Source organism: Pelecanus crispus, chromosome 8 (assembly GCF_030463565.1).
Source record: "Pelecanus crispus isolate bPelCri1 chromosome 8, bPelCri1.pri, whole genome shotgun sequence".
In the NCBI taxonomy this organism is placed as follows: Eukaryota; Metazoa; Chordata; class Aves; order Pelecaniformes; family Pelecanidae; genus Pelecanus; species Pelecanus crispus.
Window position 1 is genome coordinate 26,778,971 of NC_134650.1, and position 14,882 is coordinate 26,793,852.

At 43.2% G+C, this 14,882-nt stretch overlaps 1 protein-coding gene across 6 annotated transcripts in view; it reads right to left on the bottom strand.

Moving 5' to 3' along the window:
* Nucleotides 1–331: 331 nt before the first annotated feature.
* PDPR (pyruvate dehydrogenase phosphatase regulatory subunit) overlaps nt 332–14,882 on the bottom strand; it is a 28,263-nt gene continuing 13,712 nt past the window's right edge. For all 6 annotated transcript variants that reach the window (XM_075714852.1, XM_075714854.1, XM_075714853.1 and 3 more), the window contains 8 exons: nt 13,529–13,684; nt 13,295–13,428; nt 12,752–12,900; nt 11,309–11,421; nt 10,851–10,945; nt 10,122–10,211; nt 9,658–9,840; nt 332–8,686 (listed from right to left, as the gene is read on the bottom strand). In XM_075714852.1, the coding sequence (XP_075570967.1) occupies nt 8,282–8,686; nt 9,658–9,840; nt 10,122–10,211; nt 10,851–10,945; nt 11,309–11,421; nt 12,752–12,900; nt 13,295–13,428; nt 13,529–13,684 (1,325 nt within the window). In that variant the 3' untranslated portion in view covers nt 332–8,281. The remainder of the gene's footprint in view (nt 8,687–9,657; nt 9,841–10,121; nt 10,212–10,850; nt 10,946–11,308; nt 11,422–12,751; nt 12,901–13,294; nt 13,429–13,528; nt 13,685–14,882) is intronic.

Genomic DNA, 14,882 nt, shown 5'->3' on the forward strand with positions numbered 1-14,882 from the left:
ACCCTTGGAGCCTAAAAAAGAGGCTCCGGTCCCACACAGCCCATGCCCCTGAGACCTGCGTGGTCACAGAGAAGGACGTGGACAAACTCTTGGAAGACGTAATTTTGAAAGGCACAGACAGGGGAATCAACTTTCCCTGGGGTGACCCAGCAGGGCCAGGGTTTGCTCCAGCTCCCAGCTCCCAGCTCCCACCGCCAAAGGCTGGACCCTGCAACAGGCCCAGTGTCCCTGCAGGATCCATCCAGATGACCAGGGGGTTTGGATCCTGAAAGACACACAAGGCTCTTGCATAACAAATCGCCAAATTCGTGAGTAGTTAAAATGCCTCTTTATTAATATACAAACCTAGTAACATTTAAGCCAACCAAAATATTAAATGAAATAATGCACGATATAAATACAGCGTACATAACAACACAGCCTCAGTGGAGAGTAGCAAACTCACCCTGACTTGTGTACTTGGGAACAACTGTCCATGTCCATCACGGGGTCTAGCAATCAGAGCAGCTTTGTCCCTCCTAAACCCCTCTGAATCCAAAATCGGTGGACGTGAGACCGCTGCTCCTCTCAAAGGCAGACCACCTGGCGCAAGGTTTTACAGTTTAACCTTTCTACAACCCTAGATTTCAAAGGGATTAAAAAGCATCTCCGCGCTGCTAGAGATGATCTGTTGGCATCTGCTGAGACCCTGCGAGGGGAGAGGGAGATGGCTGTAGTGGACAGAGAACCATGCTACTGAAATTGCTCCTTGCTCTGTCCCACCTCAGCTACATCCATTGCGCAACATTCACAAGCATAAGGCACTAGAAAAATGTTTTCACAGGTTCAACTTCAGTTGTTCTTAAAATCTCGGCAGCAGCACACTTCAGAAGTCCTCCCAGCCCTTTAAAATCTGGTCTCAAGAGACTGATAAAAGCATGAAGGGGCTTTGGACAAGTAAATTGGTGTGCCTGATAAGCAGAAGCAATGGTGGAGAAGGGATGTACTGGTGCAGTTCACAAGATGGCAGTCTCTGCTAGGGAGACCTGCACCTGTCCCAAGAATTGGGGAGCCCTTCTCCCACAGAGCTCAGGTCTCCTGTAAAACTGGCGATGGCAGGAGCCATCATGCGTGCACAGCTGGGAACAGAGCAGAAACTGGCAGAAAGAAAGCACGTTGTCTCAGGAGCAGCAGCAAGGAGTTGATCTGGGCGAAAAAGGGTTTTCCCCAACTTTTCCCAAATACGCAGGAAACATTACCATCAGTCAGCTGCCTGGCAGGTGGTCTGGAAACAACTGCACTCACAGCACAGGCATGCTCCTTTCTCCCAAGCGCTGCTTGGGTTGCTTCTCTGGCAGAAGCACGTATCAAGCAGGGATGTGCCCTGCCGCAAGCCTGACCACAAGGTGCAGGAGAACCTGTCAACAACTTTGGGGACATTAATCTGCCTCCAGTTGTACTGGAAGAGAGGCGTAAGTGAAACCTGTCCCACTAGGGGAGAAGTAGGGAAAATTATTCGTAGTGTGGAAGAAATCTCAGCGGTGCCACGGCGAAAGGCAACAGCATAGGACTTTTCTCCATGCCTACAAAATGGATCGTGCCCTAGCTGGGAAGGCTGACAACCGAAGTATCTGCTTTGCTTGTAGCAGGTGTCAAGCATCCATGTGGGAAGATTGGCTGTTACCAGCACTGACAAATCAATAAATATTAATGTGAACACCTTTCTCCAGTGCCTCTTTCATTATAATTTACCACTCCTCTTCATGGAGATACCTTATTCTAAACAGACAATACCTCTGAACAAAGTAAATCAGCGTAGCGTGTCATACCTGCAAAGCAGCGCTTTGTTTTGTGCTGTAACTCAGAAGCCAGCCTGACATCAGGAATCCAGCAGAGCTTTGAAACAAATGGGAGATGAGAAGTCTCAGAGCCGTCTCAACAAACATTACGGACATCAGAAGATCCCCTCTGCTCCCGCTTCTCCTGACTCCTGCCTGAAAATGTCAGCCAGTACAGCAGGGAAGTGTTCAAGCAGAAAATTTTGTTTCCTTTAACGCAACGGGACACTCACAGAGTACTCTACACCAGCCCAGGTTTCTTTCTTTAAAGAAAGAATAAACCCCATTATAGCATGAGTGATATACCAAATAAATCCATTTCCGGGGGGTGAAAAAAGGAGGGAAGGTGTCAGCACAGATAGCTGTACAGGCACAGGGGCTCCCAGCTCATTTAGTTTGGTTTGATACAAATTCCAGGCTCAGACCAGCAGCTTCCACCATCCCCAGTGCTTGCTCAAAAATATCTGCCGACATTTGTGTCTGCTCTGCATGCTCAGCACACAGCTCTCCAGGAAGAAAATCAAATGGCAGGCGCAATCAGTGCCCAAACACCTCACCTAAAGCTTTAAGGCATTTACAAGTATTTAAAGTTTTTCCTCCCTCAAATGGAAAGACTGCTCCTGCTGAGAGCTATAAGCACGCTACAATCATAATGCTTAAGGAAAGTTTAAAGCGCAAAGAAAATTTTCAAATGCTTTTTAGAGACAGCTTGAAGTCACCTGATGACACTAATCCCTCCTTCCCCAAGTCCTGTTCCCTGACTGGTTTTTTTTAAATAAAAATCCAAACAATCAGTTAAAGAAAAGGTAATTTAAACCAGAAAAGCATCCCAAAATGGGAGGAAATTAACCTGACCAAGTATCATAAAAAAATAATTTGGGAAGACAAATCTGAAGGTTGTGAACATTTTGCTGAACATTATCAGCAGCTAAGCGTTCCGTCTAAAATAAGAACAACTTCTGCCTTTGCAAGCAACTCCCCCCCCCCCCCAACATGGAAACTAACTTGGTTTTATACATTTTTTTCCAACTTTTGGTTGAAGTGTGCTGGAAGGACAGGGTTAGCCCCAGCACACTGATGTCAGTGCTGTACCTTTACAGTCAGACACCACTTGCAAGAATGTAACAGAGACAGACAAGTGTTTTGAGCAATCTGGCACGCACACTCCCCACCTCTTCCATGCGGCACCGTTTCCTTCATCAGAACAAGAAATGATAGGGGTAAACATATGTTGGAAAACGAGTGCCACCACCGCTCTCGCTTCCTCGATAACGCTGTCCCGATTCTGTCCAGAGCCATTGCTATCACTCGGTGTGCATCCAGCACTCAGGCTACAGAGGAAGATGCTACCTGAGCTGGGAATCAGGGCTGATCATCTCTCCAAGGCTGGGCTTAAGTGGTTGAGTAATGGGCAAAGGATCAAACTGCTATCAGGCCTCTCCTTCCACCTCAGCTCAGCTGCTCTGCCATCCCCTTGCCTGTTTTTATTTCGTCGTGCCTCGCTCTCTGATGGGCAAAAGGAACTAATGTGCTCAGCTGCCTGAGGAAGGAGGTTGGGAAGTATTAAGGAGAGTGGGAAAAGCCTGGCGCAGGGAGAGGGAGGGTTAAACGATGGACCACAAACCCACCTGAGACTTCGGATGTTAGTATCTGCACCAAATAAAAGCTGAAGAGCTTAAATCAATGCAGAGAGACACATCTAGAGCCAACCTGGCCCAGACAATGAAGCACTTCGTGGAACCAAGAGAGGAACCTTGCATATGAGGGGTCTTACAGCAGCATAGCCCGGAGGTGTTGCAGGAAAAGCAACAAGGTCGGTGGCAGCTTGAATGCAACAGCAGAAAGGAGGAATCCAGGCTTACACCAAGACTTGGAGATGCAGTGAAAGGTTCACGTAGCCTCCCCTCCTTGCCACAAATAATAAGAAGAAACTGTCCAACAAGGCACATAAAATCTGGACGCTGAAGTCAGCACAGAGAAAACAAGAAGAAACTAAGTCTGGCAAAGACAGATGTGAAAATTGCTATAACACACCCTCCTGAAACAGAAAACATAATTCTTAAATTGACTGCTTTGATTTTATCCTCAGATTGTTAAATACGAACAATAAAGCCCCTCTTCTCCAATACCATTTTTACTCAAGCATTTCAGTACTCGCTCAAGGACTAACAAAACATGAGAACTTAGGAAAGGACACAACAAAAGTAAGACAGCATAAATACCTCTGGAGAAACCATTTAATGGAAGAGGCTGCCACACAGGTTCCCCACACTACAGACGACATTTGGGCAAGCAAGCCGCTCTAGTGTATAGGAATGCTGTACATTCAGATGGACTGACCACTGCCACAGCAGCAAACCCATTCAGATGTTGACTTCTGGGGTAAGAAGAAACAAGCCTGCACATGCCAAGTGCACGCCACCCACAGTGGCGTATCTCCCCACAGCCCATGCTTTCCTTAACATTTGTCACTGGTGGGTAATAAGTTTATTCTAAAAATGGGTTATGGTCAACCTATAATATTGTAGCCAAAAAGAGAAATTATTTTCTCATACTAAACTCCAGTTAGCTTCCCTTCAAGTGTTTCTCTCGCAAAGGTGCCTGCATGAACAAAACCTACAGGACTGTTCCAATTCTGGACAGCAAGACACAGAGAACTGGTAACACCCTTGCAACTGCTATGCATGAGGTGCACAAGGCAGACCTGCTGCTGCTGCTTCAGCACAGAATGAGGCCGTTAACCATTTCACTGTAGAGGAGGGGGATGCTATTTTAGTATTTCCCATCCAAGATTCATAGTCTTACCATGAAGAATGAGAACAAACTGCTTTTCTCAGCAGAAAGCATTTTAAGGCAGTTTTAAGGAGTGAGAATCATGATGTATAATTTTACAGTCCGTATTATTTACTATCTTGGATGCTTAAGACTGTGTTGTAGCAGCTTCCAAGATCCAATTTCTAATTTTCTAATTTGAAGTTGTAGTAAAGGTGGTAACTCTTGAACTGATTTGTTCCTTTTTTAGGCACTCTACTTTTAGTCATCAGATAAAGGGATTAGAGTCTTACATCACCATTTAATACCTCTGGAAGAAAACATGACACTAGAAGGACCTTCCTTGGTCTCGGTATCTAGTATTAAAACATGCTATCCAATTGTCCCCTTGACGGGTATTCGAGTTGTTGAAGGTAAACTATTATTTAACATTATAAGGTTAAAAATAGCTGCCAGAAATTAAATCGACTAAGCTTGAATAGCAGCCGAAGACTACAGGTTCAGATATGAAACAAGAATCAGAATTCATAGCAGGGAAAGCCAGAGTAGGTGTTAATGAGCTGCAAGATTGACAATTATCAAACCACCTATTTCTAAGTCTCAAACAGCAAACATAACATTGCAGAAAGTGTTGCTGTGTCTATTGGCATGATGGAAAATGATTTTCACTATTTTTGGTATTGAAAAGTCAATAGATCTACACATAAAATAAACCTAAGCAGACATAATGACAAAAGTAGGTCATAAAATACAATTTTATTGTCAGAACTGCTGTGGGAAGAGACATCCATATCAAAAATTGTCTGAGGAACTAACAGGCACCTATAAATTAGGGAAAAGAAAAAATATCACAAGGAGGAATATAACCTGGCTGCAACTTAAATGATACTTCAGGAACGAGTCATTGGTGGAGGACAGCATGCTGCTAACTTTCCCAGTTTGGTCTTAACTAGTTCTAACTCTGCAGAGAACAAACTGAATGGTTCAAGTTAAAATCTCTCTTCAGGAGTGGCATCAAGTACTTCAGCTCACCTCAGCTGTATACTTTGTTTTCTCCTGAAGAACTATCATGCCTCACCAGTGATGACAAACGGTCAATAAACTCTAATCAGAAGGACTGCTCTAAGACACATCCTAAGTATCACGTATAAAACTTTTTCTTTAGTTGAGCGCCTGTTTCCCTGGATAAGGAAGGCACAGCAACGTCCCGTAAAACCAATGGAGGGACCAAGGTCCTCCTTGGTATGCACATCAAGCACGGGAATAGTGGGATCACAGTATCTCTCTATGTGGGAAAGACATGCAAGAAGCAATTGGATTTTAAACTGCTATTAGATGCCTTATGAACCTTTCATGTAAGCAATTAATTCTAACACACCAGGCAAAATTTCAATTCAGAGAGCAATAATAGGGGAATTTCGAAGAAATGACAACAAAGAGGAATCTCCACCTACAACAGCCACGCAGAGCACTCTCAGATGCAAGATCTCAAAAAGCTGTCCTACTATGGTCACTACATTTCAGAGACTGGGGAATTTTTGCATGTTAATTCAAAAATAAGTTTGAAATCCTTTAAGAGGTCACACACTATAAAGGAATTCACCATTCACAAAGAGCATGCTCGAAGAAGTGACATCTACATTCAACCTACTACACCGCATGCTCAAATCCTTAATTCTCTTACACCCTTTCCCAACGGTCCACTCCTAGGTTTCACAGCTTCCGTATCACCCTGAATGGAGGAGCTTGCTCTGACAACCTGATTTAAGGTGTAAAGGTTTTGGACTTTCACCTTTTCTGCCCTAGGGACATCCGACTCCTTTTGCATGCTGAGAACATCTGGATCATGAACTGGCAGACCACAGACTCAACTGAAGGCATGACCTGAAGCAACTAAAGCAGCAGAAAGCAAACTTAAAACAAGAACCAGGCAAGGCTGTAGGCTCGTATTTACACTACTGATGCTCACCATTTAACTGGAAAAGAAGTGCCCAAAAAAGGTTCTAGATCATAGAGGAAGTGTTCATCATGGCTGACAGGGCAGACATCAGTGCAAGGTTGTGTTTGAACTCCAGACAGAAAGATGCTGGAGCAGAAACACCATGACAAGTATGCGGGTGGCAAGAGGCAGGGAAAATGTTTAACAGATCTTTTTCAAGTAAATAAAGAGAATCTTTGCTTTTGATTGTGCTCACAATGGGAAGAAGAAAAGAAGATGTAAATGTGTGCAATGCATTTCAGCATCCCCCCACTTCTTTACCATTTACCATCAGTGTTTCAATCAGTGCATTTTGACACTTGAAGAAGGGGTGAATCCCAGCTGCACTGTCTGAAGCATCTGTATGAGAAGCATGATGCCAAACAGCTTTGCTGAAGGAAAGCAATTTGTAATCCCACTGCCACACTCCCTACACTCCCTCTATTCAACCCCTTCTGCTGAGGTACTACCATGACAGAGAAGTAAGAAGTGCAACAGATTTGAGGAGAAAAATGGAAGACAACTTCTCAAGTCTGGCAGGAGCTGCTGAGATGCTTTCTCATCACCAGAAGAAAACCCAGTGTTTCTTGCAATACTGCCAGAACCACAGGTGAGACAAATGCTTGGTCTTTTCCTCTAATTTCAAAATAACCCCAGGCAGCTAAAAACACAAGATATTGTCCCCTCCTGCTGCTCAAGTTCCCCAAACCAACACAAGTTTTACATGAAACTTGTGTTCACTGCATGAACCTTGCCAGACAAGCTTGACTGAGTCACATAAACAAAGGAAAGTGAAAGAAAATCCCCAGAGACTGTATACCGTGCAGCTGAAACAGAAGCAGCATTTCAACACTGCTATTAATATTAAACACTAACATCTGTCCTTGTTAGAAATCAGTATTTTTGATAATAAAAAAAAAAAACAAATCCCATTCCTTTATAGAAGTGAAACACACATGTTGATCTTCAATTATATTTATAGAAGGCCATTTAGTTTTAGTGACCCCACGCAAAAAATCCAATCCCAACAACAACAAACTTACCAGCACTACTGTCATCTCAACGATCTGATCATTAAATCTACTTGACTCCCTGTTAGGGAAAAAAAATGGTGGACAAAGGGGGGCAGTGACAGGCTGGACTATACCAAAACCTGTCTCTTGGCTGCTGCTTACACAACGCTCTGTCTCGTGCCAGTGAGGTAGCTGATCGTTCTATTGCTGTACGCATCGACGCACCGACCCCTCTACAATGTGATATGTGGAGAGCAGGGTGAAGTCACAGCGTTCATCTGAACTACAGGTAGCAAATACCTGCTGTCCCATGCCTCATGCTGGAGACGAGAGAGGAAGGGTGTAGTCCTCAGGGGTTCATCTGAACCCTTCCCATCACCATAAGGCTAGGGCCTCTGGTGGCGTTCACTCCTATACAGGCTTCCCATGGACTTCTGGATGCACGCTCAGCACTGTGCTTCATCCACTGGGGCACGGGGGAGCCTGGCAAGCAAAGGGTTGAAGGAGGGAGACAGACAGGGTTGAGAAAGTTTGAAAATTAAAGTTTTAAAATATACAAAATGTAACACACTGGAAAAAGTTTAAAAGTTGCAAGACAAGAAAGGAAAAGAAAGAAATATAATGGGGTGAGGAGAAAGGACTGGAAGATGGTGGGAGAAGACTCCAGCTTGGGAAAAGGAGTGGGCCAGGTCTAGTCAGCACTACTCCCTCTGGCAGCCACTCAGTTCCACCTCATCCTTGCGGCGACGGTGCGTGAAGAGGGAGCTGAAGGGGTAGAGCTTGGCTTTGGCCTGGAAGCGCTGCCCAGCAATGTCGATCTCATACTCGCCCTGGTTGATGAAGTCAGTTGTCACCACCAGCTCTTCTCCTGTCTTCTCATCAAAATGGTGCACAAAGCCGAGGCAGACGTGCCGCTCCAGAGTGTAGCTGTAGGCACTGCTGGTGGTCTTGCCCACATAGCGGCCATTGCGGAAAATGGGCTCCCCCCACCAGGGCCAGAGGTCCATATCCGTGTCATGGTCCTCAAGAATGAACATGGTAAAGCGCTTGTACACACCGTTCTGCTTCTGTTCCAACAGGGCTTCCTGGCCAACAAACTGCATTCCCTGTGGAGAAAAGGAAACATCAGCTGATGAAAGGAAGATGAACTGCAGCAGTTGCTGAGTTTCAACAGACAAGCTTACTGACACAAGGTGAATTTGCGCTTGGAACTCATGCCCTATCAAGACAGGCTGCTTCTATAGGCAAGAAGCCCAGCTCAGACAGAAGCTTTCCTGTCATGTTTGTTGTTCCATATGTTAAAAGACACAAAAATATTTGTGAAGTGGGCCTTTAAAAAATTCATTCTAATTTTCACTGTAGTGAAAATATGTGACCATTCTAGTTTTTGCCATTTTTCTGGTTCCAGAAGTCTACCATGTTTTATAAACTAGAGGGAAACTGTAACACATGAAATTTGTGTCCCTAATCACTACATTCCCTTCTCTGAATTATTTGATGCAACCATTTGTTTTGGCTCTTGCAAAGATGCGAGAAAGAAGGCAACAAGCAAGTGACAGAGATGACACCTGCCACCACAACAAGCAGGATACAACTCTATGCTGTTCTATGTTTTAATAAAAATAGGAACTCCCCTGTTTTAGTAAAAAATAGAGAACACCTGTTCTTGGTGCCTATCCTCATATTTAACTTCATTAAATGCCACTTGGTGCACAGGCTAGCTTTTGCTTCATCAATTGGGAAGACAGTTGGGAGAAACATGAACTCTGAGCACCTGTAAGGTACACAACAACCTCGCTATACTGAGCATTGCACACATGAGCAACACAGGACGCTACACAGATCACTGGGAATGCTGCCCAGGAAGGAGGAAGACAGAATATTTTTGGTATTTCTAGCACCTTTATGAAGTACAAGAATACAGGTTATAGTTAACGCACTGCACACAGCTCCATCAAAAAAATGATATATCTACCCACTTGGATGGCAATCTTTTCAGTTCAGTATGGCTCTCCCACCCACCCCTGCTGCAACAGCAGACCCCACTGCAGGAGGTGATTTCAGTTTTCCACCGTACCTTTTCCAGCTTGACCTGGAACTCACGTCCACACTCCATAGGAGTGGTAAAGGCATCCAGATCCTGGCCCCAGAATGCAAAGAACTTCTCAATGCGCAGGCTGCGGAGTGCATAATAACCAGCATTCCGAATACCATACTTCTGTCCCATGTTCATCACCTCGTTGTACACGTGAAGGGCATACTGCAAAGGAAGGGTGAAACACAGAGCTGCAGACAAACACCAGGAGAGAGCAACAGCATCTGACACACCACCATGGATGTTACTGTGCCCTGCCTCTGGAGCACAAGAGGTCTGCCTGACTGGAATGCTATACAAAGCAGGGAAACTCCCCCTGGTGCCTGCAGGCAGCTTTCCCATGGTACAGACCAGACATTTCATTACCCTGAGACAACTTGGAAAGTGTTTCTGATTATGCATGCAAGCAACTATTTTAATTAGCTAAGGCTACAGTGTACTCGTACCTCTATGGGTATATAAAGCATGAATCCAGGTTCTCCTGTGTGAGTGATACTCATCACACGGATGCCATTAGCATAGCCCACGCTCATCTCCTGCAGAATCAGAGGGGGTGAAATCATCCAAACTGGAACACAGCACAGAGATCCAGAAGGAGCACAATGTATAGCACAAACCACACTGGCCAGCCATCTCCCCTTCCTCACTGCAGTTCACCACTGGCACATACTTGTGAAATATTTAAATTTAAAAATTCGAATAGTGATACCACATTATCCAGACTTCTTAATCACTTCATGACACTTGGCAATAAGCCTTGGAACTAGGTCAGGAAAGGCTTGTAGTCTAGATAGAAGACAGAAGTTGAATGGCAGCTATCTGCTCAGCCTTTTAACGTGACAGGAGACAATGACTCCTGAGTCAGCGATCCCAGCTGCCCCTCTGACTGACAGCTTCGTAACTGATTATATGAAATATGCCAAGACATCAAATGGCACCAAGCCTACAGTGAGTGGAATATTGAAAACAAATGCATATTCACCTATACATTTAGCAAGCAGAACCCAAAGAGAAATGGTTAAAGTGAGCCTAGCGAAACTTAGCTCAGTAACTGCAGTAAATCTGTATGTAAATCTAAATTCCCCTCTAACTACCCAAAACATAATTCTTCCCCTCACTCCACACACGCTTTGAAAATCTAGCAGGATAAGGAGGAATGAAGCACACTCACTCACCTTGCAGAAGAGAGAGGGAAAGTGTTCTGGAGTTATCGGGGCATATGACAACTCTGACAAGACATCCACAGCACGAGGGCCGATCAGATTGAGGGCTAAAGAGGGGAAGATAACAGTATTAGGGTGAGACTGGAGAGGTCTTGCCCAGTGTCTAACTTGCATATATACATGCCCCATCTAAAATCTTAGTGTTTATTGAACTAATAGGTACATTTACATTTAAGAATGGAGGAAAGAGTCATTAAACTCTCTCTCCTGACATTCCACAGGAAAAGAAAGCTTCTCCCAGCTCATGGCTTGCTAGAAGGAAGTCTCCGAATTGCTGTTTTCATCCAACTGTTTGGAAAGGAGACCCAGCCACCACTCTAGACACCTTGAACAATTAATTGGCATGCAGCACAAGACACCATTTGTGATTTCAGGCTGTACAAGGAGGTCTGCTTTCAGTGATTTCTTACCCGTGTACTTCCAGGTCACGTCTTCCATAGTCAGGTTGCTGTCATCGGGCAAGCGGTTCTTCAGCCAGGCCCAGCAGTGGACTTGTTGGTCAGTAGGGGAAATCATGAAGAAGCTGGAACAGACAAATTGAATCCAAGAAGCAATGAATGGACAGCCACAAGATGATTCAGTTTATTCTTTGTCCACAAACTACTGGAGCCACTCAGCAGCTTCCAAGCTAACAGGAGACCAAAACAAAGCTGGTTTGCAAAAACGACAGCTAAAGCCTCTGGATCAATGCCATCACATCTGTTATGACAACAAACCCCGGCCTTCCAGCGTTAGCAGTAGTCTGGCGACAAGAAGCGACTAGAAGGGGAACACAGGCAGTTCTACAGAAAGTTCACAGGGTATCTCAAAAGTCACAATCATTTTGCAGAAGGTATTCGCAGCTCTTCACTACCAGTGATTCTGTCTACTCTGACAGTCAGAAGAGTGTTTGGTTCACACAACAATTTCTTGTTTCAGCAAAAGTCTTTTCACACACAATGGTGCTTATGATTAAGTTTCTAAAAACAGAACTCCACTTGATATGTGAAAATGAGCTACTTGTTGTATAAGTCTTTCATACAAACTCTGAGTTAAAGTACATTATTGACAGAGATAACATCTGCAGAAATGACTAGGCAAGGAGGAAAACTACTGGTTTCACACAGAGAAGAACAATACTTTTAAGCAATACATGAATGCAGACAGAATAGGAAGAGAAAGCAAGCTGTTTCTAATTGAAAGAGCAGCAAAGAATGCTTTCACACCAATAGAGTGAAAGCACACATAGAAAACGGTCCAGAGAAATAAAACGAACATTAAGCTGGGACATGCCCATGAAGAAGTTTTTAAAAATGAGGGTTTTTTATGAAATGCCAAAGAGAGCCCAAACTGTTGAGTCTAAGGATGAGATCCTGTGATCATGTCAGTTTGCATCAGAGAGCACAAAAAAGACCCATGAGAGAGTGCAGAACTGAGAATCAGAGTACCCACCCTGCAACGAAAGTTGAAATAATCAAAAAGTAGTATTTTCAGCATGCAATTCCAATGAGGAGATTGGCCAGCAGCTAGTGAGGAACCATTTGGTTTGCACTTTAAATGATTACTTAAATTAATAAACTCTAATGACTGCTGAAAACAATTTGTCTTTCAATTGAGAAATTAGACATCTGAAGGCCTAACATTTTGTAGAAATCTACGTTCATCTGTAGTCCCAAAAAGGCATATTTTCCCCAATATTGGCAAATTCAGGAGCTCCCTCTCATTTGGGTTACTGAATTAGGAACACAACTGGAGAATCAAGACTTTTCTTTTTTCTTTACAGAAGGGAAAAAAGTTTATGATCTCCATTAAGAGGTTCTTAAAGGCTCTAACACCCAAAGGGTGATGGATAAAGATGATGTCTGCATACCTACCTGCGTTTGCTCAATCGTGCTATGCTGCAGTCATTCTCATAACCTCCCTTCTCATTAAGCATGCCTGTATGCACAACATGCCCAACTGGCACATCCAGGTCATTTGAGAAGAGGTACTGCAGACTCTCCAGGGCCTGGTCTCCTGTGGACTACACAAATTGAAAGGGAGAGAAAGTCAGACAAGCTGTCTGAGCAATACAAATCCACTGTGTCAGTTTAAGATTGCAACAACATCCTGGCCCAAATTCTTTCAATTTGTAATGATAGTGACACTGATGTCTTGAGCGTAATAGGATACAATGGTGACATAGTGCCAGAGGTCAAATTCTGTTTATAGACTAAGCTGGTATTTCTATAAACTGGGCCTTCAACGGACAAAAAGCAACCTATACTAAATATTGTGGTACAACCTGAATTTGGTCACATAGTTTGACTTCCTCTATCTATCCTCAATAGGGGACACAGAATTTTGCAAAAACAGTCAATAATAAACGAAGGGCCACCTTTACCAGGCTGATGCTTTGTCACTTCTGGGGTACTTACACTTATTTCAAACTTGGTAAAAGATGACATGTCAATGACGCAAACTGCTTCCTTACAGCACTTGACTTCGGAACCCACAATATCAAACCAGTCTGGTTTGTAAAAGGTTTTGCTCTGATCCAAATCCAGCAGATCTAATGTAAAGAAGAATCAAAGGGACAGTTAATAAACTGGATGAACTAAGATCTTACACAGACCAATAGGGATGCACTAGGCAGAGGAAAATGATCTCACCTTTCCCAGGCGGGACAAAATACTTGACTCTCTCAAATCCATGCTTCTCCATCCATCTAGCTCCCTGTGCATCCAGACGGTCATACAATGGTGAAGTACGCAGCTGCCTGCCAGTCTGGAAGTCCCAACGGGGAACTTTCAGATCACACATGAGGGCTGCAATGGTCACAAAGATCCATTATTAGGCAAAGTGATTATTTTTACCTAAAATTTTCCTCCAGATTACCAATAAACATACTTACTAACATCTGAACCATTAACAAAATTCCCTCAAAACAGTTCTGACCTTCCTTTTCCATTTTTGGAAACTGGTAAATCTGGTTTGATCCATTTATAGCTACTCAAAATCAGAGTAACAATATCTGCACAGAACGCCTATATTTAAAGATACTTATGGTCTCATGACAATACCGTCAAGGTAACAAAAACTCTCTATTTTTCATGAAGTCATGTTGACTAGCATTAATTATGCCTGATTCTTCCCTGACAGTGCACTATATCAGACACTTATAATTTTGACAATACTAATGCTGGGGTAGGCAGCCCACAGCTACCAAGGATCATCTAATTCACCTTCTTAAATATTGGCAGCTCAGCCTTTTCTAATTATTGAAGCTTTTCCAAATGGCTCCTATACCTTTTCAGCCAATACAAAATATTCGTATTTAGAAAATAAGTTACCTTAATAAATGTTTAGCATCCTCCATGGTTACCAGTGGGGAGTAGTAACTCAAGGATGCTTGAATACTTCTTTATAAATGTTACGTTTCTATGTAGGTCATAAATTGCTTAAAAATAAAGATAAGCTGAATATTTCTTACTGAATACTTCTATTGGTTTTGCCTCACAGCTAATGATTTAATGATTTTACTGGCATTATCTGGTATTGGTACTCTTGAAAGAGTGGGTAGAGGGAGGAACAGATTAGAATTCGAACATAACACTGCAGAAATCGAATACAGTACTTAAGTTGTAAAAATTAGAGTGATTCTGTAGCTATCAGAATCGAGATTTGTATTGGAAAGCAAATGCAGAATAATGCCAAGAGTATAAAGTGATTTTTCTGGGAGGAAGGTCAAAGCATGAGGTTTTTATTTCCTGGATATAGCAGGGCTAAAAGGTTTACCCAACTTCTCTGCTTTTACCTGAACACATGTTTTTAGTTTAGACTTGGTATTCAAATAATTGTTCCTATTTTGCAACTTGTGCAGCACTTCATACTTATATTTAAAACTTGAAAAGAAGTTGTTCACATTATCTCAGGACAGATAATCGAACAATAGGAGGAAACTAAGTATGGCTTTAGACAGGAACAATGACGTTTCAAATCTATTCTGCAAGGTATTTTATCGCA